Consider the following 26,129-nt stretch of genomic DNA (forward strand, 5'->3'; position numbering starts at 1 on the left):
AAAAAACATAAATTACGTGGCACATGTATGATTTGGGTCTAGAAAAAATATCTCAGCCCAGTATGTACTTAAAATCCAATTTATATAGTCAGTAATTTAAATGTGCCAAATAGACCCCGATTCGCCATTAATCAAACATATCAAATACGATAGCTCAATTCAATTCACTCACAAACATTACGAGATTTCATCATCAATTTTGATAAAAGTCCATCAGGCGTCGGCGCAATATTTCAAAAATTTAATTAATGTGTATCCAAAACATATTAAGTAAAAAATGTCACAAAAAGCACTCGAGGGAAAGAATGTAAGACTAGAATACATAAGGGTGTCGTCAAGATATGTGAAATTATTTCGTCCCCCAATTCAATAACATTAATCAAACGTCGAAACCCATTCAATGGGGTGGCGAAAGATGCAAAGCAATAGCTTGTCTCTCCGAACTGAATTTATTGTGTAGAACAATGGTTTCCAAACTTATTGTCTGTGGCAAAAAAAAAACATATTCGCGCCCTTCCAAATACGAATAACTTGAAACACTTCGATAACTTTTCTCATTCAGTACTATCTTCACAATTCGTAGCATTAAATACTAAAGCAAATATCTACACAATGAATGACAGTTGTACCAAGTTTTCAAGTAAATCATGTACCTAAAGTTGCATTTGAATAAAGCGATCCGACTGTACATAAAGAGCTCGTCAACTTTAATAGAAATTCCAACAATTTGAAACAGAATAGTTTACAATGGCGTATCGCGTGTCATATCTTAGCTTGTATCAGTTTTAAATGGGTATTTATGCAATTGGAAACGTGTGTAGTTTTAATTGACACTACGATTACCGCGATAGGTAACAAGCTCGTGACATGTGACGGTTACTGTGTGTTCACAACAAACATGCATTTTAACGAACAGTTTCGTTCGGTGTCAATCGTTCGGCTACCTCGGAGATGTGTTGTTATATAATGGTGTACTACAGATAATTCGGGAAAATCATCAAATATAACTTTTTTTTTACCTAAAAAAATCGTCAAACTTTCTTTTGTGCAAGCCTGCCTCGGTTGTGGACATGTACGCACATAAAAGTGAGCTTCATACGCAGATTTGTAATCTACATTTACGTGTCTTGTTTTCTCCTCAGCACAGTAGAATAGTGCTTTATTAGAGTCATATCAATTAACCGAAAGCCTTCCAGTTTGTCTTCTAAATGGTAATTGAGAACAATTCCAATTATTTGGAAACCGCTGTCTAATAAGCTAGCTCCGTGTAGTTACAATATTTTGCGAGGGTTCGGATACTAACAAATGTCGACCCTCATAATTTAGTTTTTGTTTGAAGTTACGGATCATGAAGCAAACGGTTATGTGTTTTCGTTATGATTTTAATTGTGTAGGCACAATCTGTTGTTCTTTCCTTGAATTATTCTTAATTGTTTTCGTTTCATTTGAAAGTATTGTTCTCTTAGTTTCGGTAAATGATAGTGGCATTTATAAATAGTGTAAAGTAAGACAGTCAGCAATACCTTGAATTATTAACCTAAAAGTCATCACAATAAATTTTCCTTTAAAGTTAAAGATTACAAAGTTCTTAAACAAAATGTCTAGACTACGCAATGATACAACAAAAATCAAAAGTCGTGCCTTTGTAAACGCAGAGGTGAAACATGTACACAATGTAGCAGTTATGTTTCAGAGTCATTTATCACAAGGCAAGCCTATTTGTTACTTTAAAAAAATGTGTCATTTTCGCTAACTACGGATTACTGATCGACCGAACCAAGATTGAGATTTGTCAAAATCTCTTCTATATGAAGCCAATGTCAAAATTCATTTGAAAAACATCAGATAGATAGGTCATTATAATCCGAAGTCAATTCACTACATTGAAATATCAATACGATCACAAATACTCATCCAATAACAAAATAACGGCATCACTATATCCTGGCCATTATTTAGCCCATCCACAACAAGATACCACGGCGATAAAGACGAGACCCGGTCATAAACGATTCTTAAACAATATCCTCCCACTCGCGGCTTCCTAATAGCAACTAGCAGTAATAGTGATGACATAACGATAGAAATTCCCAGCAGTTAGCGACATCCGTCGCAGAATTAGGTACTAGCAGTAATGGTACGAAGTTACGCGTTTGATTCGGGTCTCGGAATGTATGGTCTTCATTACGGTAAAGAAGTTTGTGTAGTTAGTGTCTTTTAAGGAAGGATACAAATTAGTACGAATATTGCTTTTGGACACTTTAAGCATTCTAGAGATGTAAAATACTAGCCGTTTTCCCGCGGTTTCACCCGCGTCCCGTGGGAGCTACTGCCCGCACCGAGATAAAATATAGCCTATGTTACTCGCAGATGATAAAGCTTTCTAATGGTGAAAGAATATTTAAAATCGGTGCAGTAGTTTTTGAGTTTATCCATTACAACCAAACAAACAAACAAAGTTTTCCTCTTTATAATATTAGTATAGAAGTATAGATAATGGTATCATGTGTCAAAAGGAATCTTTGTAAATCAATATTTTTAAAGGCACAAAACTATCAACATTGTTTTGAATACACATTTTATAGCCGACTACATCCAGCCTACTCGGATAAAAAACAAAAAGTGAAAATGTTCGGGATTTTTGGACAAGCCTCCCAAATTTTAACATTGCTGGAGAGTGCTTTACAAAGTTTGACCGCTATAGTTAGAACAACGTTGTACGAAGCTGGTTTATAAACAAACGTAGCAGAACAATTGGTATTTTTTCCAAGCCAAGATGAGATAGCAGTCTAGCTAATATCTGCATAATAACGTTAACTTGCCAGACAGAATAATCCTTTTAAAACCTTTATTTAAAAAACAGACGAAAAAAAAAGCACTTGGCTCACACACGAAAATGAAAACCCAAAATTTTAATCACACTCATTGTTCAAAAGCCTAAGCCCACAAGCCATTGTTCTAAAGATTTAGCCATGTTAAATATACCATGTGCCACCCTAAGGTCATAATTTCTCGTATTTTAGGGCGCAAGGGTTAGTCGAGTTATTTATAAAGCAATTAAAACGTTCACTGGAACCTGCAGATAAGGAGATCGATCGGATTGTAACACCCTTTCGGCCTTTAGTGCGCAACTGCTGGACAATGAATTTATTGTTTAATTAACTCCATTTGGGAATTGTTGTTGTGTACGTAAAAATGTATTACGTATTTTATTTTTTAATTACTGTGTTTAGGTGTTAATAAAATCTCTATGTCTTTTTGTTTATGGATCTCGCTGAATGCAGTTTTTGTGTTGATCAATATTTTATCAACAACTCTTTTTTTGTTACTCGTATTTAATTAAAAGATTAAGAAAATAAATTGCTACTGTTAAAAAATATAAAGCAGGTATCTAAAACATATCTACACCAAAACTCGTCCTGCAATTTCAAAACACACGACGTGATTTGGACGGCCAAAGCCATCCCTCACGGCGTCCTGTAAATCTGTAGGCCGCATCAGCAAGCCTGGAGCTAAACGTCAAAGCCGTAATATCGTCGATTAGCGGCAACGGGGTCGCGAGACCAAAAAACAGCGAACCTCATAACTGATGGAGGACATCACTCATACGCACAATGATTAAGCGAACAATTTATTTGTGGGACAAACGTTTTGGACCGCCAGTTATTGTACGTATTAATAACAATGGGATTCTGCGTGGATCAACTCATTTGTATTGCGCCGTTATTATTTTTTGGGGTTGAACGTTTTTGGTGACGGTTTTTTTGTAAAAAAAGTCTATATCAAACGCGTTGTCAAACAACTATGTAAGCGAATAAAACATTCAAAAACATGCAAATATGTTTGATAGCTATCGAAGGCGCTTTTACCAAAATAAACGCCGATATCTCGCCCTCATAAAACTCAATATGTAAATGCAAAATTCTAAAACGAATTTCACATTATAATAACCTGCACGTAGGTCCGTAGCAATAGCCTACGGCGTAGCGTCGTAGCGTTCACGCACTAACCTCTACGGAACTTGAATTTGCCCGCGGGTTATTGCGTAGCAGTTACAGTGTGTGTCTATCTACATGTTGTTTAGTGGTCCAACTAAATTTTGGTACATAGACTATACGCAGTATCTTGTTAGACCAAGTTATTTCTTTCTAAACAACTGAGATAGATTTTTTTTGTTCTAAATATGAATGGAGAATTTTTCAAGATTATTTAGTGTCACTTGTATTTTGTTTCAAATTAATACTCTTCGGTTTAATGAATCAAAAACAAGCAGGAGTTTACCATAAAATATTACAAAAACGTAACAAATTAAATTCGTCGAACAAATATTTTTTTAATACAATTTTATTACTCTCCGCAGTCAAATAAACCGAAATTTTACCCCTTTATTTTCCAACTTTATGCATTTACGATCAACAATGCCTTCAGAATTACTATAGAGTACACCGTATTGTAATCACAAGACACTGCAGTATATTCGTATTCCCCGAGCCTACCCTACTGTCATTAAATGCCGTGCAAACATGGATATCTAACAAACAAACAGACAAACAGTTTTAATCTCTTTGTACACGGAAATGTGTTCAACAGACGCTTTTCAATGTCGACGTTTGAAGATTAATTCGGTTAAGTTCGGACGATTTTCGGACGAAATTTTTTCGAATTCGGACGGTTTGACGGGGAAATGACGAATTACAGGGAATACGTGGGACGTTGCCTTAGTGAAACATGCTGTATATGAGCGTTATTTTAACGGTAACAAAATAAGTCTGGTAATACCAGTAGGTAGGTATTTTGTAAATAATTTTGTCGACGTGAAGTATTTATTTTGGCTTTTACAAACAAAATATTTTAGTTTTTATAATTTTTTTAAGTCTGGTAGTTTTACCCTTTTGTGGATATAATTTGAACACCATTTTTACATAACACGATTAAACTGGTCTTTATGAAATACTAGCAGACCCGGCGAACTCCGTTTCGCCACCAGATTCGTTTTATGTAACATTTCATGCTATGTATCAGAGATGGCGCTGTATGTGAAAAACGATTTACCCACTTTTCTGTTGAATTATTCCTGATTATTCCTGAATTTTCTTTACTATAAACCTCACGGAGCCCGAGACCTTTCCAACGAATGCAAAACCGTGGAAATCGGTTCGTGCGTTCTGGAGTTATAGCGTCAGGGAGGAAAACCGGACTTATTTTTATATATATGAAATATGAGCGACAGCATAATTGGTACCTTCCGATACAACTTGACATAAAGGTCAATGGCGAGCGTTCATAACATGCCCAGATTTGAATAAAACATACTGAAAACAAATATATTATGCATGATCGTGAACGTTATTGTATACATAGCTGAAATAGTGGCAACAGTCACCTCTCGATTTTATTTACGACCAATAAAAGTTTTATTGCGCTAATTTGAAAGAAATACGCCGTTTCGTAGTGCATAAAGCGCAGCCAGGGGAAACACTAAAGGTATTTTTCTAGATATTTCTAGAAATAACCAGTGGGCACCGGTACGATTTATTGGCGGCATAAAAGTTGGAGTCTGGCAGTTTATGTAAGTCGTAATGTACAGGTTCGCTTCCCGACAGTTTGTTGAACGAACGGCTTTCAACTTTACTGGATTGACTACCTTAAATATTATATTATTAAATATTGTGTTGTTGGATTTAGTTCGCCTGTTGTACAGGAATGTGTTTCGTTATTTATTTGGTCCGGGTAGTGTACATACGTAAAGACAATGGCCGTTTTCCCACGGGTCAGGCATAAACTATGATGCCACGTGCTTGCAATCCATACACTGCTTCGAGAGTCGTTTATTACTATTTAATATAAATGGGAGCTGTGTTGGCTTAGCGTAACGGGCTTAGACTTGACAGTACTCCATCTCAGATTCGAGCACGTTGAAGATATGCTTCAAGAACATTGTCAAAGAAAAATATCGCGTCTTATGAAATACTTAAGCAAACAGATTGCGGATTAATTATTGTAGGTAGTAGCTGGTTTTCGTGGTACCAATTATTTTTCGTAGTATTCAGAAGGCAAAATGAATTTCAAGTATTTAATTAAAAATCCTTGCTATCCAGGCAGTGCTAAATGACCCACAAACGGGCACATACAGTCCGACAACACATAAATCGAACAGTCGCAATCGTAACACTGCCCGATGCGTTGTCAGCTTAACACGTTTCGTTAAAGCCACTAAACTAGCGATTTACCTATCCTATAGAAAATATCCTAAAAAAATCTAAATTTAATGTCTTTGAGGTTAAAGATAAAGTATTATAATATAGTGTACGTAATATATATTAATTTTCTCTTTTTAGTATTTCAAAGGGCACGTAAAGTAAACTTACAATCATAAAAGTTTTGCTTGTTGAAACAACTCGAAAGTATTGTAACACCACAACTTTTCTTAGGGTTCCATGCTACCAGGTGAGCATTTTATTAATCTTGATAATTCTTAGTAATAAATATTATTTATTACTTGTTTGAAATGCTCACGAAACTTTTGGTCACTCTTTATATAAACAGAAGTGATTCTGCAAGAGCGTTTCAAAATCAGATTTAGTGGCCCACACTTTGTTCTGACAATGGCTTGTCGTTCTGATGTATCAGAATGGCTCTTTGTCGCAGTAGGAAACTGCAATGCAGTGAGACTATGACAAATTGTGTTGCGAATTAGTCGGTAGCCATGTTTCACTATGCGAACACCTTTTCCAAAAAGCGTCATGGTGGATTCCACTGAATTATAGGTACTGGGCCAATTTTGCGAAGAAATTTTCACTGCAGTTAATAATTTCATGCGAATATTGTTATATAATAAAAGAGGCTGCGTGAATTTTTTGTGACAGATTTTCGGTAAAAAAGGCTTTTCCATTATTTCGCTGTTATAGTACCGTATCGCATAGTCTCGATTATTCATAACCTACGATTCAATGTCCTATTTTATTTAAATGTTTAGTAGAGGTTTTCTAATATAAACAAAGTCAAATCACATTTTCTCAAGTAACTTTACAGCTAATAAAAGTTAACCAAAATGCAAATGCTTCTTAAAACATTCAATCTCAGCCAATGTTGAACAAAACTGTTACACGGAAATATTCTGAACGTAACAAAGAAAAAACAAACCGCAAACCGCCAAGAAACTCCTAAAGAAGCATAAAATCGCTTTATAGCTACGAATTTCAGTACTGAAGACAAACTTCAGGCTTACGGCCTCCGTATCGTGTAATTAACCGCCCTGAAAACGCTTCAGAATCCCTTTGAAAAGCTCAAAAGATCCTTTACATAATATAGTCCATGGTCGGCCATTCACGTCGTGATTACTACAGCCGTCTCGACGGCGCAGTTCGTTATTTTTGTGTAGGCAACCGTATGTAACTTATATTCGACGCCAATTTTCATTTGCAGCTAACACAAGCGAGAATACACCCTAACTAAACGAGCTAAGGTCCCTTTTAATGCTCGGTAAGTTTGTACAAAAGTACGCGAGCGAAATTTGCACGCGTCGAGGCAATATTTCAAAGAATTGTAGACCGTATTGCGACGGTGTGAAAAAATTGCCGTCGAATTCGTAACGTGGCTTTAGTCGTGCGGATGTAGTTGTATGAATGGCCTTCTTTATTTTAACGTTGTGCGGGACACGGGTTTTATTCAATCTTGATGTGATATTTGGTTACCCGCATATCCTTCATCTGTCTTTAATTATTTCTGTCCTGGGATCTGGAATGCAACTGCACAATTTCAGTTAAATCTCATGTAACTTTACCACCGAGTGATCGATACCCTTCGTGTGTCATTTGTTTGTGTTATGTATTCGCAAGTGCTGACTAACAATAATTACAGGAATACTGTAACATTAATATGTAAAACCAATTTATCTGAAAGTCTGCCAAACGATCAACACGCATCTAAATTCCTAGCTTTAAACAAAAATCCACACATTATACCTTCTAAATCCCGAATTTTCTCCAACAATAAAATCGCTGTAATGAATGAATAAGCATGTTTATATAAATGCTATTTTTAGTCGGTAACTTTGAATGGATTTCATCGGATTTATTTTGGTTGTGTGGGCCACGGTGTAACTCTGGGCTGTTAGTTTAGGACTGTTTGTGTAAGTATTACTAGAATTTGAGCTAAGTGTTTGATTTTAGGTGAAATTAAATTTAATTTATGGTCCAGTTTAATGGTTGAAGGTGGTGATAAATGCGAGTACTTTCCGCTACTGCGTAAAAGATAAGGAAATAAACTTGTCTCGGTTTTCTTTCTTTTTAGATATGTTTTCAAAGGATTTTGGGAGTGTTAACAAAATTTCACAGAATAATACGTATGGGATATGAAAAACATTGCCATTTTACTGAAACCTTTGAAAACAAACTGTAATTTATGAGTATACAAATAATTTCTTTATTTGCAAAATTAGTGTACAACAACTGTATATCAATGCAACCAAAGTAAGTTTCCGTTTATGATAATACGACCCATACAATACATAGTAGTACTCGTAAATTAATCATGCATTACATAGATAAAGCATTAGGTACCTATTTAATGCCTTATCCATTACGGGTCAATGTACTCACTGAAAAACAATTGCGAAACTAAAAGTAAGGCATTATCAAACTATTAAACTGAAACAATAATAACCACTTAATCATTTACTAAACAAAAACGGTACATGGTAATATTCAGGCATACTATACTGATATCACTTACTTTTTTTCAAGCGATACCAATCTCAACCAGCCAAACAATTGACAATACTTCTTGTATATAAATTGAAGAGTTTTTGCGGCCTTTGTAAAAACCATTGAAAAGATCTCGATCGGATGTCGAACCGCTGTAGTCACGCACGACTGCCTGCCAGCACCCACAAAACTATCATTTACGATTATTTAGAGCGACAGATTGTGCGGTTACAGATGATTACATCGTAAATGGTGCAGCAGCAGTGAGAATTCTGCCTTGTCTTTTGTATAAGTTGTTGCTACCGAGATGTAGGTAAAAACTTGAATGATTTTTTTTTGTAAGTCTATAAGCGATTGAAGAAATGCAATCTTGTTGATATAAATAGTAAACTGAAAATGATTTTTTTTCTATTCTGGATAAATAATAATCACCGGTGAGTATTAAATGCGTTATACAAAGGATTCTAAGTATAATGAGGCAAAAGTTTAATAAGGTGTAAATTACTCAGTCATATTTCGGAGAAGGATTGCTCTATCATGATTTTCAAAAGCACAAAAATACGAATTCAATTATAATAAGAATACCACGAAATTACACTATTTTTAGAACTAATAAAAATTACTAGAAACTTCTACAAACAAATTAGGAAAAACTTCGCCTGAATTAATTCACGAAATTTTTGGCAAATTGTTTTAGAACAATTTATTTATTTCTACTACTTTGGCGTATAAAAACTTCTAAAAACCGAATCCAATAGTTCAGGGCATACTTATCGAAAGTCAATACAACTATTAATCGTTTAGCGGAACTAAAAAACGGTTCTAAGCCGCGGAGGATTGGCACCGTCGCATTAGAGCAGGCTATTCAAACTACCCTCTTTTGATAGTTAATTAAACGTCAAGCGGGAAATATTCGCGTCATTAGGAGAACTCGGCGGCTACGAGTCGGAAATGTCGCCGCCCCCACCCTTCACACTTTCGACCAAGTATTTGTACTATGGGTTCTCGATAACAAGATTTTTTAAATAAATTTTTTGGGGTTACAAGCAGTGGTGGTTGAAGCTTTGGGCTGAAGTCTAAACGTGTTGTACGGTATTACAAACATAAACCGTCGTACCACAAAAACTTTTAAACGTCAGTTTAACACTTGTCTAAAAAAATGTCAAATTATGACGTTAAAATAAGGTCCATTTTGCAGCCACACTTTTTTTAGACAAGTGTTTGGCACATGTTTAAGTTTTTGTAGTAAGACCAATAGTTGTTAGCTAAACTGCAGTTGTTGCAATAGTTGTTAGTATTCTTACATTGACCTGAGAGATAGACCTAATATATGATGACATAAATCTTCTTTATTTTAGTATCTAGTTATCTATCGTTGTCTTCATACCAGAATGTTACGTAGGATAAGCTCCATTAAACTGCACTGGTTCAAGAATAGTATCATAAACCTTTAAAAAATATGTTCTGCTTATAATATTTCTTGTGACAAACCTGTTGCTTTGAAGTTTGGAGGACGTATCACTCTTTATATTTAAACAACATTGTTTTTGTTTACGAAAATAAATAACCAAATAAACACAGTCAGAATTTTCCAAGTCATTAAACCAAATAAAACCAAGAATTATTTAAATAAAAATACCGAATTCGGATCGTAAAACCATGGTAAGACCGGCGCCGAGTGCTAAACAATATTTCATTAGACTATAAATTTTATACGTGAAGACGTTGTCGATTTATACGGAATTTCGCCAGTTTTAAAACGAGCTATTTTGAGGCTTATATTTTATATCTAAGATCGGGGTTCGTGAGTCGCTAACAGTATCTAGGTGACTATCTTATGTGAATATTGGATAGTAGCTTGTAGCTTGGTATAGTAAAGTTAAATACTTGGGTCTAGGAAGTTAGTTTAGACAATATTTTTAATAATTAACTACCTAGTATTTTTTTTTTTACTTTTATCCCCTTTTTTGACCGACTTCCCAAAAGTAAGAAGGCTCTTTCAGATAAGAATTCTACAGAGTATGTATTTCTTTACCTTTTATGCTGCTTAGACGTGGAACATTTTGTGTAAGTGCAACGCACCATATGCGTAAAGGTACTCATATGTACCAGTAACCGTTTCAAGTCCCGGTAAACGTCAATGTCTCATTCTGGAATGTCTAGGATTTCTGTATATGGGACACAATCGTGATCTTGTGTACAAAGATAGTGATGCCACTAAAAAAACTTCACACGCTATTGAACAGCGTTAGTGTTGTGACTCTAGAGCCTCTTGAATGACAATGGTCCCGTATATCTGCTTCCCGACATTATTATGCTTTTTTCCTGTTATATTGGACGGCCTCGCTCATAATTATGGTATTGTGATAACTTTCAATTATAACTTGAAGTATGTAATGTGAATATAATTATTCTTCTTTTGTAAGGCTTACTCACAATTCGCAGTCACTTATAGTCTCTAATAACAACGTACTTACCTCATCACGTAATAAAAGGTAAAAAGGTCACACAACCTTTTATTTACATGTATAATTTCCGAGCCGAAAAGTCGATCGGAAGAAATAAAAAAGAAGCTTAAAGACACATCATAGTCGCACCGACCTTAGTCGACCTCTTTACGACTTTTAGAAGGACCTTTCTCCTAATATGCGTACGTGAGAGAGCCCGCTATGGCCACAATAAAGAACACCCCCCCCCCTCCCTTCCCGAAACCTCACCTCCCCTTCATGGGGACCGCGTGGTCAAAAATATAAAGGCCCAAAATGAAATTCCTAGCGGCCCATAAAGTATAGAGTTACGTCATTATGGATAAAAAGGCGACTACCGATTTTCCGGAAAAAAGTTTTTAGCTGTTTGTAATTCGATATTTAAGCAGTGATACCTTTGAGGACCGAAAACCATGGTTTTTTGAAAGGTCATGGATCATGTGTACCGTCTTTTGTTTTAGGTTTGACATGACCCAGTTTTATGGTGTAGTCAAACGGCTCCTAACAGTGGTTGTTTGTCTATTAATCAGTTAACAACTCCACTAATGGTTAACACGCGCATGAACACACTAAAATAATAAAACTAGAGGCCGCCTTAAAACAATGAGAATAAAAACGATTGATTTATACAAAGGTTACTTTATATAAATGGCCATACGTGTCTGAGTGACTTAGGAATAGCTTTTAAAATCCTCAAACAAACACACACGGAAGAGGTCATTACGACATTTTAAGGAGTTCCAGATTCATATCTAATGTCGCGTGACGGTGCGATATACATTGACGTGACGTTACGATGCCTAAAATCACCGCCTGCATTTACAACCCTACCCTTTTTAGGGTTCCGTAGCCAAAATGGCAAAAACGGAACCCTTATAGTTTCGTCATGTCCGTCTGTCCGTCTGTCCGTCTGTCCGTCTGTCACAGCCGATTTACTCGGAAACTATAAGTACTACAGTGATGAAATTTGATGGGAATATGTGTTGTATGAACCGCTACAAAAATATGACACTAAATAGTAAAAAAAAGAATTGGGGGTGGGGCCCCCCATACATGTAACTGAGGGATGAAATTTTTTTTTTCGATGTACATACCCGTGTGGGGTATCAATGGAAAGGTCTTTTAAAATGATATAAAGTTTTCTAAAAAACATTTTTCTTAAAGTGAACGGTTTTTGAGATATCAGCTCTCAAAGTCGTAAAAAGTATGTCCCCCCCCCTCTATTTTTATAACTACGGGGTATAAAATTCTAAAAAAAATAGAGGTGATGCATGCTAATTAACTCTTTCAACGATTTTTGGTTTGATCAAAGTATCTCTTATAGTTTTTGAGATAGGTTGATTTAACTGTAATTTACGGAACCCTTCGTGCACGAGTCCGACTCGCACTTGGCCGGTTTTTGTAATAGAATTCAATTTAGATTGAATAAATTGAGGTAAAAAAATCTTTAAAAACAAGCTTTTATTTAAATGCGCTAAAAATAAAAAAATAAACTTTTACTGTAACTTTACTGATTTATGTTTTAAAAGCTTGTCGCGAGATTTAAGTACTCGTATTTACTTTCTTAGTAAAATCGCGACAAGCTTTTAAAACATAAATCAGTAAAGTTACAGTAAAAGTTTATTTTTTTATTTTTAGCGCATTTAAATAAAAGCTTGTTTTTAAAGATTTTTTTACCTCAATTTATTTTATACTTTTTAGTTTTGATTTGGTAAAGTGCACTTTATTCTACTTGCCTGTCATGGGATACCCATAGGTATGGATGGAATTGAAAAAAATAGGTTATTCACCATTTTGTAGCGGCGGCTATCTTGGATTTTTATTTCGTAAAGTGCAATGTGTTCTACTAGTCAATCCCTTTCATTTGATACCCATATTGTATAGGTACTTTAAAAATAACTAGTCCACCATCTTGTATATTTAGACATGTTGGATTTAGGATGACGTCACATAGCTTAACATGCATTGTCATCCAAACTAAACATGTATGCAAAATTGCAGCTCAATCGGTTGAGGGCAAGTGCCTTAAAATTGAGTTGTAAAATTCCACCCGAACACACATAGTTACATACATACATACATACATACATACATACATTGCAAGTTTAATAAAAGCTTGTAAAAAGATGACACGTGTCGAGCTTTTCGTGAAGCCTGCTGAACTTCACTTGATGTTTTGTTTCGATTTTAGACTTTATTTTTGAAGGGTCAAAGTGCATGTCTCCTTGTTACATAATAAGTCATTATTTTGTGACTGAACTGTCTCTATAAAGTACACTTACGAAAGTATTTAGATGGTTAAACATGTTTTATTCTTGTACGTGACGTCACGACTTGGTAATGGACGTGAATGAATTTGTTTGTACAATATTACAAAGTTTCGTTTTGCGGTTGACGCATGGTATTGATGGCTACAAAATGTATTGTCGACCCAGTTTACGGACTGCAAAAAAATATATTTTGATAGAAGGAAGTGGCTTTTACTATCAGTGTGCCAAATTACTTAAATGTGATTACGTGTCATTTAATATTTGTTTGTTTTTTTTTTGCAGGTGAGTCGCAACAGAATGGGGATGATTGCAGTTATAGTTATATAAGTAAGTATTTCTTTATACCTTACAAAGAAGAATGTACCAACGTATAGCCAAAATATCAAAAAGGTTTTTTTTTTCAGCTATTACTAAGTATACCTAATATTATGTGTAACACTGTATATTTCCTTCAGAATTACATTATTCCATTTCTATAAATAAACCCTCATAACATAATATAAAATTATTGCGGTTATTTACCGCAAATATTTCCATGACTCACGAAACAAATAGATTCATGTTTTAGTGCAAAACTTTAAATAAATTATCACAAAAGGTATTACCACAAATAATCTCCTCATCCATTGCAGAGTAAAATCTTTGCCAAATGAAGTGACTTGCATCTTTCGCTAAATCATGAAAAAGATAGAAGAGGTGAACTAACGCTCTAAAGTGTAAGCCAAAAGTAAATATAATAAAATCTCCATTACGTTAAAAATATCCATGGGATACTTGAAAAACAAACTCAGGTAACTTGGTTCATAATAACAAGATTGCAAGGCAGCCAGCTCACTTCACCTCTGAAAATATACTGTTAAAATTGTGGAAATTCCTTAGTTTGATTACGCCCTGGCGTAAAAACAATCTACTTTGAATTTCAACAAGTTTGTTCGACTCTTCAATAACTTAATTAGTAATGCTGGTCTGTATTCATTTCTGGGAGAACTCTTTAGAATTGAAACTGCGTTTGTTGTGCTTGCAAGGGATCATTTAGTCGCTGTAAGCTGGGGATTATTTCTAAGCATTTTTTCTAAGCAAAAAGGAGATTTACAAACATACAGTTTGTAGTCATACTACAGTATATCAGTCACATTTTCTTTCTGAACACGTTATAACTTAACACAAACAGAAGAAAGTCCTAAGACTTAGAAAAAGTACCAATTAAAGTTTTTCTTTCGGAGTTTTTCAATTTCTTTCATTTTCCATCGGCCCCGAGGATACAAAATCAGTTGCTCGTAGAACTACGCGCTACTATAGCTATTTGACTAATTTCTAACATCTGCAGTACTAAATCGAAAGAATTCCAAATTATGTCCATTTGTAAAAGAAAACTAACCGGTAACGCAAACTAGGTTGAAACTGCATCCACGGCTCTCAATTCGCATTTACAATTCCACTCGCGTCTCAGACTGTCCGCATATCATCTATCCTTTTCTGTACAACCACTTTTTTGTGCGGCCGTCTCTTTCTAATGCATTGGATTGCAGAAAGCCGATTTCAAAGGTACTATTCTCACGTTTTGTTTCGAACAAGGCGTCGTCGTGGTACTGATTTTGAATGCCACATATGAACGGGACACCCACGAATTTTCCTCCCTAACGCAATTTTTAAAGTTCGACGATTCTCTTTTGTTTTTCACTGATTTTGTTCCATTCTCTAATGACCAAGAGTTATTTTTCTTAGTAAATGGCCAGCACTTGACGCTTTTAGTACATTTTAAAATAAGAACTTAGACATTCGATTTTCAAAAGCATGGCTCGACTTTCCAGCCAATGCAAGCGGCAGTCGATACAATGATACGCTTTATACCAAAGGAGGTAGTCACCATTACTTTTTACGGTCGCTAGCTATCCTTAAACCCGACATATTATTGCGTACAAAGTACGATTGTTTCAAATTCTCTCGCAGTGAACGACAACAGTCAAGAGTATGTATTACTTAATCAGTCTGGGCCACTGGGTCTTTGATTAAAAATCTTCTCACGACTTGGAATCGGTCGTCAATAGTTTATCACATATAAAAATTCGAGTCGTCCCAATCGTTACGGTACACTGAATACATAATGGGAGCTATGACCTCAGTGCTGACGTCATGACCCCGAAGGATTATTCTCACATAATAGATTGTGGCCGAATTACTCAACTATTGTTTATTGGTTACATGTTTTGAATGGGATTCCCAGAAGTTATGTGTTTCAAGGCTGTTATAGCAAATTGAAATAAGCAATGCTGTGTACCTACATAAATCAAGTTTTAAAACTAAGGTAATATTGGCAATGATTTTCATCTTGTTTGGTATCATCACATACATAGCACATAGATCAAGACACAAAGAACAAACCAAAATCAATATCATAATTATTTGTTTTGATCTTAAACGTATATTTTTTATTCCAGTTTTGCGATCACTGGATCCACGAAGATGATCTGATAGTGAAGGTATAAATCTATTTCATCACCTTTGCTCACCGCTTCTAACACCCTGTATATCACAGAAGCACGAATTAGCTAGTTTTTGTTTTGTGACGTCCAATACTTTCATGTAAATAACAAGAATGTGTAGAACTGATAAAACCCCGTTGTGTACGTAATCCTTAATAAATCAGGATTATTGTAATGTATTGTTTGCTGCAACTGTCCCAAAAATGTGCCGTAATCACTTTGTTGACCATATTTTGTAGTGACCCTCCCCGTATTATACGCTTTGAAAATTGCATCCTCTAAGCCAAATACCTGAGCCTGGCGTTTACACTGATAAATAGCACATTAACGCTTTCCTCGTTGATTTAACACCCTGAAACTTACGTACAAAAGCCTACCCTAATAAAATATAGAACCACATAAAACATATAATTATATTTTTTTCTCTCGCCTCTTGAAGGCAGGAGTCGTTTCCATTCCACACACCTCCACAAAATATGGTCTTTCATAACTCCCCACAAAAAATCCCCTGTAATTTAATGCTTCCCCTGAAAATAATATGTAAAAATACGCGCTGGGTAGGGGCCACTTTCGGCCCGTTTCGGGCTATTTCGGACAATTTCGGGCCGGTGCAGACCATTACGGGCACATCCTTCGCGCCGTTATCTTGCCCGTAAGAATAAATCAGGATATTATTTTACCCCGACAAAATATTATTCTTCATATCTAATCAGTGAGGCAAGAAATATGGATATGATACCGACCGAAATTGTATTTATGTGTTATGGTTCTCATAAGTGCCGACGAGGGCACCCCTACGTGCTAACGTGCGAGTTGCCTCCGCTGGCTCCTCGCTAATTCATCAATGACACAATAGTCTTTAACGTGATTCGTAGCTGAACTATTATTGCTCAATTAGGTATACCGAAATAAATCACCTGTATAAAAACAAAATGTACATAATATTTGTTACTCAAAATTCAAATAATATCGACATTTTCGACTACGCATCATTAAGACAGCCAACAAACAAACACAATGTACAACTTATTTAAACATTTGTATAACAGTATGCCAACAATCTGAAAGGAGATAAACTTAAGTTTTCAAATTTCAAAGAGGCGAGCGTAACTCAAAACACGGTCCTCAATAGTAACAACCGCAGTCACTCTGTTGAGACATTTTAATCAAGAAATCTTCGCGTCTTTAATCAAAGGAAAACTTGAATACCTACACAACACTTGTTAAGTAACACGACGAATTAAAACAACTCAGTTCTCGTATTTTCAAGCTGATTTGGCAAAGGGAGGGAGCCATCTTCGGCCGACTAGAGAAGATGAAAATTGAATTTTTGGTTTATAATGTGTTGCGTATGGAATAAGTAGCATTTATGGGCAAGGTTCAGAATGAAAGGTTTATGAAGTTAAAAAAATAGGTAGATATACGATTACGAGTAATAATACGTAACTATAATCATCTGAACTTGACACACTAACTTTTACAGAACGTAACAATTGCTTCCTGAACATACATTTTTTAAGACACCTGTCTAATAAAACATTAAAATGCTATTTCTGAACGTCGAAACGAATGAGCGATATCGATTATTTATTGTACAGACATTTAATCGAGTAGATTGTGTTTCGTTTGCGGTTGGTGCGGTCACGGCATCGATGCTTGGTGACTACAGACTTGTGAAGTCATCTAAATTTGTTATAGAAACGATGACTTTTGTCTGAAGATATCATTATAGAGCGTTCACACAACAAATTGTTTCAAAATATTTTACGTGGTATTGCTCAAATTTTGTGATCTTCTAGAGCAAAAGTCAATTAAGAGAAACCAAAGTTTAAAGAGCGAAAAGCATAAATTGAACCAAAAAACCACTTCCGAAAAAGTTGCTAAGAATTTATTGAGAAAAGCATTCAACTGAACTACTTATATGAAACAGGCGGAATATATCCAACCACCAGCAGTTACGATGTCTATATCTCTCCACTTTCCCCACAGTCCAATCTACATACATCCAGAGTATTTCTTTACCTAATACAGTCTTCGCAGAGAAAACCGGTTCGAAGCGGGAACAAATTGGCACCTAATAGAATTTCATATGGGCACAATTTAACCATATTGTACTGTATTAGACATTCCCTCCTGTATAGTACATTTCAATTGGTATTCATATATGCGTTCATTATTAATAGAATGTTAGACAAAGGATTGCATTTGGTAGTATGTGAAATACAATACGTTTGCACTGTGGAAAGTACTTTAAATCCGTCACTTGGTATGGCTTCGAACGATGCTAATAAGTAGTTTGCTTAGGTACGTTTTGGTAGAGTTTCTTTTGTTTGTTTGATATAAAGTATAGGCAGGGAGAATTCTCTGCAAATGTATCATGGTCAACAGTTCGACAGTCAGACCATGTATTTCGAAGAATTGAGACAATGTTTTCCTTAAACTGTATTGGTACTCGCTAATGAACATAATAAATGTCACAGCTTGAACTACTCAACTTGCCGTTTATAATTAAGTCTGTAAATGTACTATTATACCTACAATCTGCATACATAAACCCTCATAAAAAACGAAACTTTATCACATGAACAAACTAATTTCGGATAACTAAACAAAAATAAATCCGAATCCAACCCTTACCCAACTTAGAATTCGTCGAGTCATTTAGTCACTACTAATGCAAATCTGCCATAAATTGTCAATAAACCGGGGGGTGGGGGGTAGTTTTCGATAGTTCTCGTTCGGCGGTCCGTGACGATTTATAGTGCAAGTTTCAGATGGAAAAAGTTGGTGATCCTGTCTCCTTACGGCGTCCCACGAGGGCGGGGGGCGTTGTTCTAATACGTACTGTCAATTGGGAAAGTGCGTCTTTATGTCTTTGTGGGAAAGCCTGCATTTCTTCGCGTATTTTTTCTTGTGAGGTAACAATGCTTTATTAGCCTAATGTAGCGGTGAGTGTTATTGGTGTTTTGGCTTATGTAGGGCAGAGTTCGGATGGAATTGAGTATTCAATGAACTGACGAGGAAAATTGTGCCTTTTAAATAAAAAAAATACTGGAATTCCGTCAGTATTTTACTGTATAAAACTTCTCTTTAAGTAAGATTATCCAGTAGCTTTAAAAATGTGACGGGCTTTTCACCCACATTATAACAGCCCCATATATTATAACCCACACACATAATGTGTGTCCTTATTTTTCCATATTTATACCCGCTACTTCAAGTTATTCGAGCTCGTCGCAATATACATGTTACGAAATAAATTTCATCTCTCAGCAAAGAACACTAAATAAGCCCCCAACAAATTACTTCTCCAGTCCCCGAAGTAACTTACATAATGCTGAAACAGTATACTTAAAATACTTGAAAGTTATCAAAGGAAAATCAACTTTAAAATGAAAGATGTAAGTCACATTTCTGCCCAAGGCCCGGAGCAGCCGAGATAATCTTGTTGGGGAGTCATTTTTGACCAATTTCCCTTGGTATTGAAAATATTTTATAGAGGCCGACATTGCAAAGTCACATAGGACCCGATAGGCTTTGTGTGGACGCCGTTCAACGTTGTTTTGTTCATTGTTTTCTATTTAAGCGACGGAGTTATGTAGACAAAGCTTGTTACAGCGGCCATTTTGTATGAAAATCAATTTTACATAATATGAAACATAATAATATTGGACATACTCGCTTTTATATTTTGCTGAAACATTTATTAAGAATTTATGTTCAGTAAAATCATAGTACCACCACACACAAAATATTTGCTTCAATTTATTTGTGAATAAATCATACCTCGGTAAAAAAAGCTTTGCTGAAGCAGAAGCGTAAATAACTTAATTGGCTCTTGAGTTTTATAATATTAGTATTTCCAAAAGCAATAGATTAAAAATAATTAAGTAGTAAATTATAAATCTATTTTCTTCTACCAGTTCCTTCAATCTCAAAAACACCATAGAATTCTAAATGACCCGGTGAACCTGTCCACTTCTGTACGAACACGAAATAATTAATAGAACGGCATAACTGTTGAAACTTCGTCTCTGTCGCCAATATTTTTGTTTGGCTACTTTACTTTTTGTTCATATTTCAACGCTACACGGGGAGGTGATTAAATAATTTGCATTCGCACCGTCGTTATTTCAATTCGATTCTTTATTTAGTTTGCATTTTGCAATGAGGATGAATTAAAAATACATTTTACGTGTTTTATTTAAGTTGACCGTGTTATTTAATTGTTTATTCGGAATCGGTTCGAGTTTTGCAGTGGGTCATGTTCAAACGACAAAGTTGTGTAGTTAGTGCGCGCTTGTCGAGTGCGCATATTTTTAAAGCATAGCGCGCGTTCTAGTGGCATGCTTTGCATTTGAACTCGCGCAAAAAATCATGAAACCTTTTCAAAATATTCCTGAACTCCCAATATAAAAAGGCTTTGAACAAAACACTGCTGTATAAATTCCGAAAATCAGGAGTAGGTAAAGCAGCCTCCATTATTTCTCACACAAAATTTTGAATGGAAGCTAACAACCCGAAATATCAACAAATTATATCTAATCGCTTACCAAATCATCTTTTTATAAATCGATATGGAATCGCTTTGGGACGCAAACATTCGTTAAATCACCCAGTTCGCGAGTAAACGATTCAATTATATCTGTACGTTGATAGCAAAGCGGTCTGAAAGGTTGTGCTTGCGAACATCACGGAGTGTTGATTTGACGAAAAATTGTACGTTTGTGCGTTGATCGATGTGATTTATAGGCAAGTGATGTGTTGAGTATTTTGCAGCAGTAGACTACATATATTTATGTAAATTATACCCTAGTTATTTATCTGCAGAATTAACGGATATGAGTCAGTCGATGAGTGTAATAAGCATTAGTATTTTGTGTTGTTTTTTTTTTGTAGTTTAATGCTAAAGTTTGTAAAAACTTTTTACCACTAAACGCTTAATCCAAAAGTTTCTACTTAAAAAAATGCCACCCCGCAAATAACAAATGTTGAAAATATGCATAACTTTAAAACTCCCCAACTTAAGCTGTCATCGGTATACATGAAAATTTTGAATTTCGAACGTGAATTGTCTGGTAACACTGGATGGGTCCCCAGTCGCATGTTACGGCATGGTAGGCGAAGCCATCACATTACCCGTGGCATTTTGATAAGACAGTGCGTTACTTTTATTACCTACCTATGCAACTATACGCGAAAATGGCGGCACTTGGAATGGTAATAGGGGCGTTTGTTAGACTGGTTTATTGGACGATATGCTCCGTTTGGTCGCTGTTTAGACAGAAATATTTACTATGCTGCTTTGTTTGTCTGCGACTACTTGGAAAGGCGAATTTCATACAACGCAAAAATAAAGTTACAAAGTAAAAGCATGTAATTGACTCGTCAGATTTCGGTACTGTAAAAACTATCCCCAATACGTCACTCATGTTTCAAAAGCACAAAACCGATAGCCCAAATTTATTTTCATTATTTTTTACAGTAAAGGTCCGAGCAACAAGCTATCAAAGAAAGAAACATGATTGACTGACCACAAAAATCGCTCGCAATAATAGGATAAACGTAAAAAGATTGACAAAACGTTTCTCGTTGGTACGAACAGGCTTTATGATTTTTCGGCGCTGAACTTTTAAAACAACCTTTTCTCTGTGGCTGGCCGTCATACTCTATATATTACAAGTTGAAAGGCCAAAAAAACAATGAAATCCAGCCATCAATACACGCGTATTACAAAGTGGGACGACAAACAATGACGGACGTTGTTGTGTCGAATGCAGCCAACATATGGACGGGATATTTTTAAACTGTATAGAGACATTAAGATAAAGTTTACTGCATTCGAATGTTCCGTCTCTAGTCACTCGGATATTTCGGTTTATTGTTTGAAACGGGACAAAGGTTTTTTAGTGCGCTTTTAGGAGCATGCTGCACTCTCGAATGATATAATATTTATGAGTTTTTCGTCGCATTTGAATTTAGAACGATACTGTTTTTTTGGCTGTCACTGTTTTTGTCAGGCTGTCTCTGTTCGCGAGGTTATGTTCTGAAGAAAATTAACATCAGCGTGTCATTGCTATCTCGAGGTATGAAAATTCCTGAATAATTTTGTATCATTTGAAATATCAGAGGGCTATTCATAAAACCCTTTATGGTATCTTTACTCGAATTGAATACGAATGAAATTAGAGCAACATCTTTATCAATGAAATCTCTAAAAATAGTAAAAGGAAGGTAAACTGAATCGGATCACCCGCGTGGGTGATCTGACCAATTTATTAAGACCTGTAGCATAATAGGTGTATGGGATTTAATCTGGATGGATCCTGGGATCAAATTGAGTGGTCTGGTTTTTTGTGTCTTTATCATACCACCAACGCAACTCGCCCTCGAAGTGTGTCGTCGTTATGATATTGACACTTAAGTGCCGTGTCCCACGGGATGAATCCATGAGTTTATGGTGGCTTGCGTTACTTATCACGTTTTATGGGGTCTCGGGCGGATGTGGCGAGCTGTTAAATCACTTACTTTCCATATATCCAGATTATCTCCGGGAGATTATTTTATTAACATTTTTGGTGCGAAATTTTTGTTTATGTATTTTATGCATTTTCGTTTTCATTTCGCACTTGGAAAATGTCTATTTTGTAGTCAGTATTTACCGCTCTTTGAGGATACCTGTAAGTCGAAAGCTTTTTAAAGGCATTGATCACTCAGGAGTCAAAGACCTTTGAAACTTGACCTCTTTGACTTTGAAAAATAAATGAAACCCACTTATTTTATATCGCTCGAATATCTGGATTACCATTTCCATAAAGGCAATATACTAAGTCGAAAATCCGACTGTTACTTTTCGAAACGTTATCATTCATCGCATCAGTCATAGGTCGACAGCTTGGTTTCCATATATAAATATGTATTAGTCTAAAATCAGCTACATTGTTAGACCCAAAATTGCGCTGAACGGACCGAAAACTAGAGTTCCGAACGCCATAGAGTATTTTGGTCGGCTTATAAATTGATAATGCGGCTTTGGACCGCATCCGATTATTAATTGACCCGATTTGACCCAACAATTACTTCAATTATTTACCTCCGGTACAAAGCTGCAGTTCGATAGTTGCGACTTTAATTTGAATTATTTATTGGTTTCTTCCTAATTGCGATTAACGCTGTGTGTCTTGACTTGCTCCTGATTGGCTGGGTCCGCTTCGTTAATTGGCGAATTATTACTAATTGAACCTTCTGTTGTCAATATTTAGATCCCATAATCCATACTAATATTAGGAAGCTAAGGAATGTGTTTGAACGCGCTAATCTCAGATACTGCTGAACCGATTTGTAATTTTTTTTTCAATGTAATACATGGCTATGGGTTTTCTTTTATTCGGGTACCTACGCAGAGAGTATCTCACGCTATGCGGCAAAAGCTAGGCATATCTGACACCTAAATAGATAAGAGAGATATAAAAGATTAGCCTAACATTGATCAAAACAGTAATTATGACGAAACAAATTGAAATAAACCCACACAACGTTACAGCCAAAATCACTAGGTCATTTCTACATACACTGGTCAATCCAGCGCAATGTGTACATATTTATCCTACAATGAACGTTTAACAAGAACGCAACCGCTAATAATTCCATCAAAATGAGCATTCCTGCTTTATTAGCGCTTAAAATTGCATCTCTCTACAAGCTGTTGATTTGCATCCGTGCCATATTCAAGGACGTAATTATGCTAATGATTGTCGCCCCAAATCAACAAAAAAATTGGTACGTAATTTTTTTTTTTAATTATTTTTTTCGGAATTCCGTCAATGTCATCTAGCCGTATTTAAACTTGGCGCGTGTGTTACTGGCCTTAAAACCGTGCTGCGCCCTCACACAAACGCAAACACAAAGCATACGCAACGTTTATTCATAAATTTCATTCATAAAATTGGATTATTTCTGAAATACTTCGACATTACAATGACAAAAAAAGCAGTGCATATTAGTTACTTCCCGTCTACTGTAGTTCCAATCGATTATTTACGTATTGTATGTCCTCCTCCTGAAGTATGGCACAAATGCAAATCAACAACTTGTATAAATGGCCTAATAGCTAATGTGAACTCGATCAGTAACGTAATTAAGCTGGTTACAATCCATCAATGGTATATGCACATGCATGCATAGCATAATTATGTAGGTACCAAGCATATGCCAACACCGCGTCATTAGCGATGTTCTACTAATTAATGTAATTATCCCGGAATCGAAAGTGCTTTCAATTCATAATCAAAATTAATAAGACCACATTATGTCAGTCAATAGCTTGAAGATGTATTGGGGTTAATTTGGAGTTGCTTGGAGATCATGTTTTTATTGTTGTTGATTTTCTTAGACTCGCAAGAGTGGCTGATACTATTAAAGTTATAGTACAGTATGTATGCATGATGGTAATTCATCCACATCTTAAAAAAATAATATTTAAAATTATGGTCAATTTTTTATACAAATATTGTATAAAAAATCTTAATATAATTATTGTAAAAAGCCACTAAGTTACGCGCGCATGACCAGCTGATGGCCTTGTGAGTAACTAATGTTTTTGCAGCTCACAGCAATTTAGCAATTCTAAATAAAGGACCTTGCTTAAACATTCATTATTAAAAATAAAAAACATTTTAAATGAAAATATAAAAGAAATCTTGCAGAGCTACCAACTCGTATGTATAGATACCTCAATACTACAAACTAGATCTTCCGCAGTCATCAAACAACCCTCGTTCCAAGAACACAACTCAATCAAATCTCTCAGATTATTTGCTCGTGTAAAACAAACAAAATGACATGGAGTGTATCCTTCCAACTTGACCCCGTTTCTCCCTAAATGTACCTTCATACTCGATCAATACAGCAGCGTAAATAAATCACTAAGTTTGAGTTCGCTATACGCCAGCTACTTGACGGTAACGGACAGATTCAGTAGGCCAACTTGGGATTACTCCCTAGTGCGTCATTCTGAAGAATTGGTAACGGTTAAGAAAGATGGAGCATTCTTCGTGAATGCAATGACAGTTACGATGTTTCAATTGTGGAGTTTCTGTCAGTTTGTAAATTATATCGCTTGCAAGTCACCCTCAGTGGGAACCTTTAATACTTGATATACATAAAACTTTATTTATATAGTTTCTACAGTATATCATGGCTAATGAGCACAGGCTATCCATTGTGAAAACTTGAGCATATCCTATGAACGATGTAGATGTCTCTTTCACCAAACCAAACACGCTCTGTCTTATAAAAATCGTCGCCCCACCTTCCCGATTCGCGTAACCCCAAACATCCTTCATGCAATGACCTTACAGTACCTTGACCTGTATGATAAATGAGCTGTCCAAATGCCAGTATTAAAATATCATCACACATTCTAGTGATATCGTAAAATCATTGCAATTTACCTAGCGGCGAATTTATCAGCTGTTTCAGCAATTTATCATGGCCCACAAATAATATTAGTTGAGTGACAGAAACGGGTTACTGCGGCGGTTTTAGGGTGTTAGCGGGTGGACTGTAATTGTATGCATATGCATGGATATTTGGAACGGTGTTGACGCACTAAATATTGATGAATTAAACGCTTCACATTCATATACGCACACTGTGATACTATCTGCAATATTTTAACACATCCGCTTGTAAACAAGCTGTCAATTTTTAAGACCCAATTTTTAAGGCAATATCACGTGCCATCTGAACTTCTGCACACTCGCGCACTAAGCAAGTTGACAAGATATCTCCTACACTTTGATGTCAAATAATTACAAAGGTAAACAAGAACGTCTAATTAGCGAAACATGAACGTATCTCATCGATTTTCGGTTAGCATCGACTAATCCACTAATTTAGTGACTGCTGCTATTAATTTAGTGGGCCATTGATTCGTTGCTCTAATTGCGTAAATGATGCTGCGGTGTGCTTGTAAGCTCACTATAAAGGCGTATGGAACTCGTTACCGATCGTAGTTGTGACAAAAGACTAGTTAATTAAGATTTGACGGGTTGACTTGCGTAAGCTGATTATTCGTATCATGTTCTAAAGTTATTAATATTTGATTAATTGATAATATAAATCATAATTTAGTTATTAAAATCTGACACTCTCTATGTCATCAGAATGACCATAATCAACCTG

At 35.7% G+C, this 26,129-nt stretch overlaps 1 protein-coding gene across 5 annotated transcripts in view; it reads left to right on the forward strand.

Annotated features, from left to right (window-relative positions):
* The window catches only part of LOC124632192 (teneurin-m), a 202,197-nt gene that overhangs the window by 35,335 nt on the left and 140,733 nt on the right, over nt 1–26,129 (forward strand). For all 5 annotated transcript variants that reach the window (XM_047166898.1, XM_047166900.1, XM_047166901.1 and 2 more), the window contains exon 2: nt 13,744–13,788. In XM_047166898.1, coding sequence (XP_047022854.1) covers nt 13,744–13,788 — 45 coding nt within the window. The remainder of the gene's footprint in view (nt 1–13,743; nt 13,789–26,129) is intronic.

The sequence above is a fragment of the Helicoverpa zea genome, chromosome 8 (assembly GCF_022581195.2).
Source record: "Helicoverpa zea isolate HzStark_Cry1AcR chromosome 8, ilHelZeax1.1, whole genome shotgun sequence".
In the NCBI taxonomy this organism is placed as follows: Eukaryota; Metazoa; Arthropoda; class Insecta; order Lepidoptera; family Noctuidae; genus Helicoverpa; species Helicoverpa zea.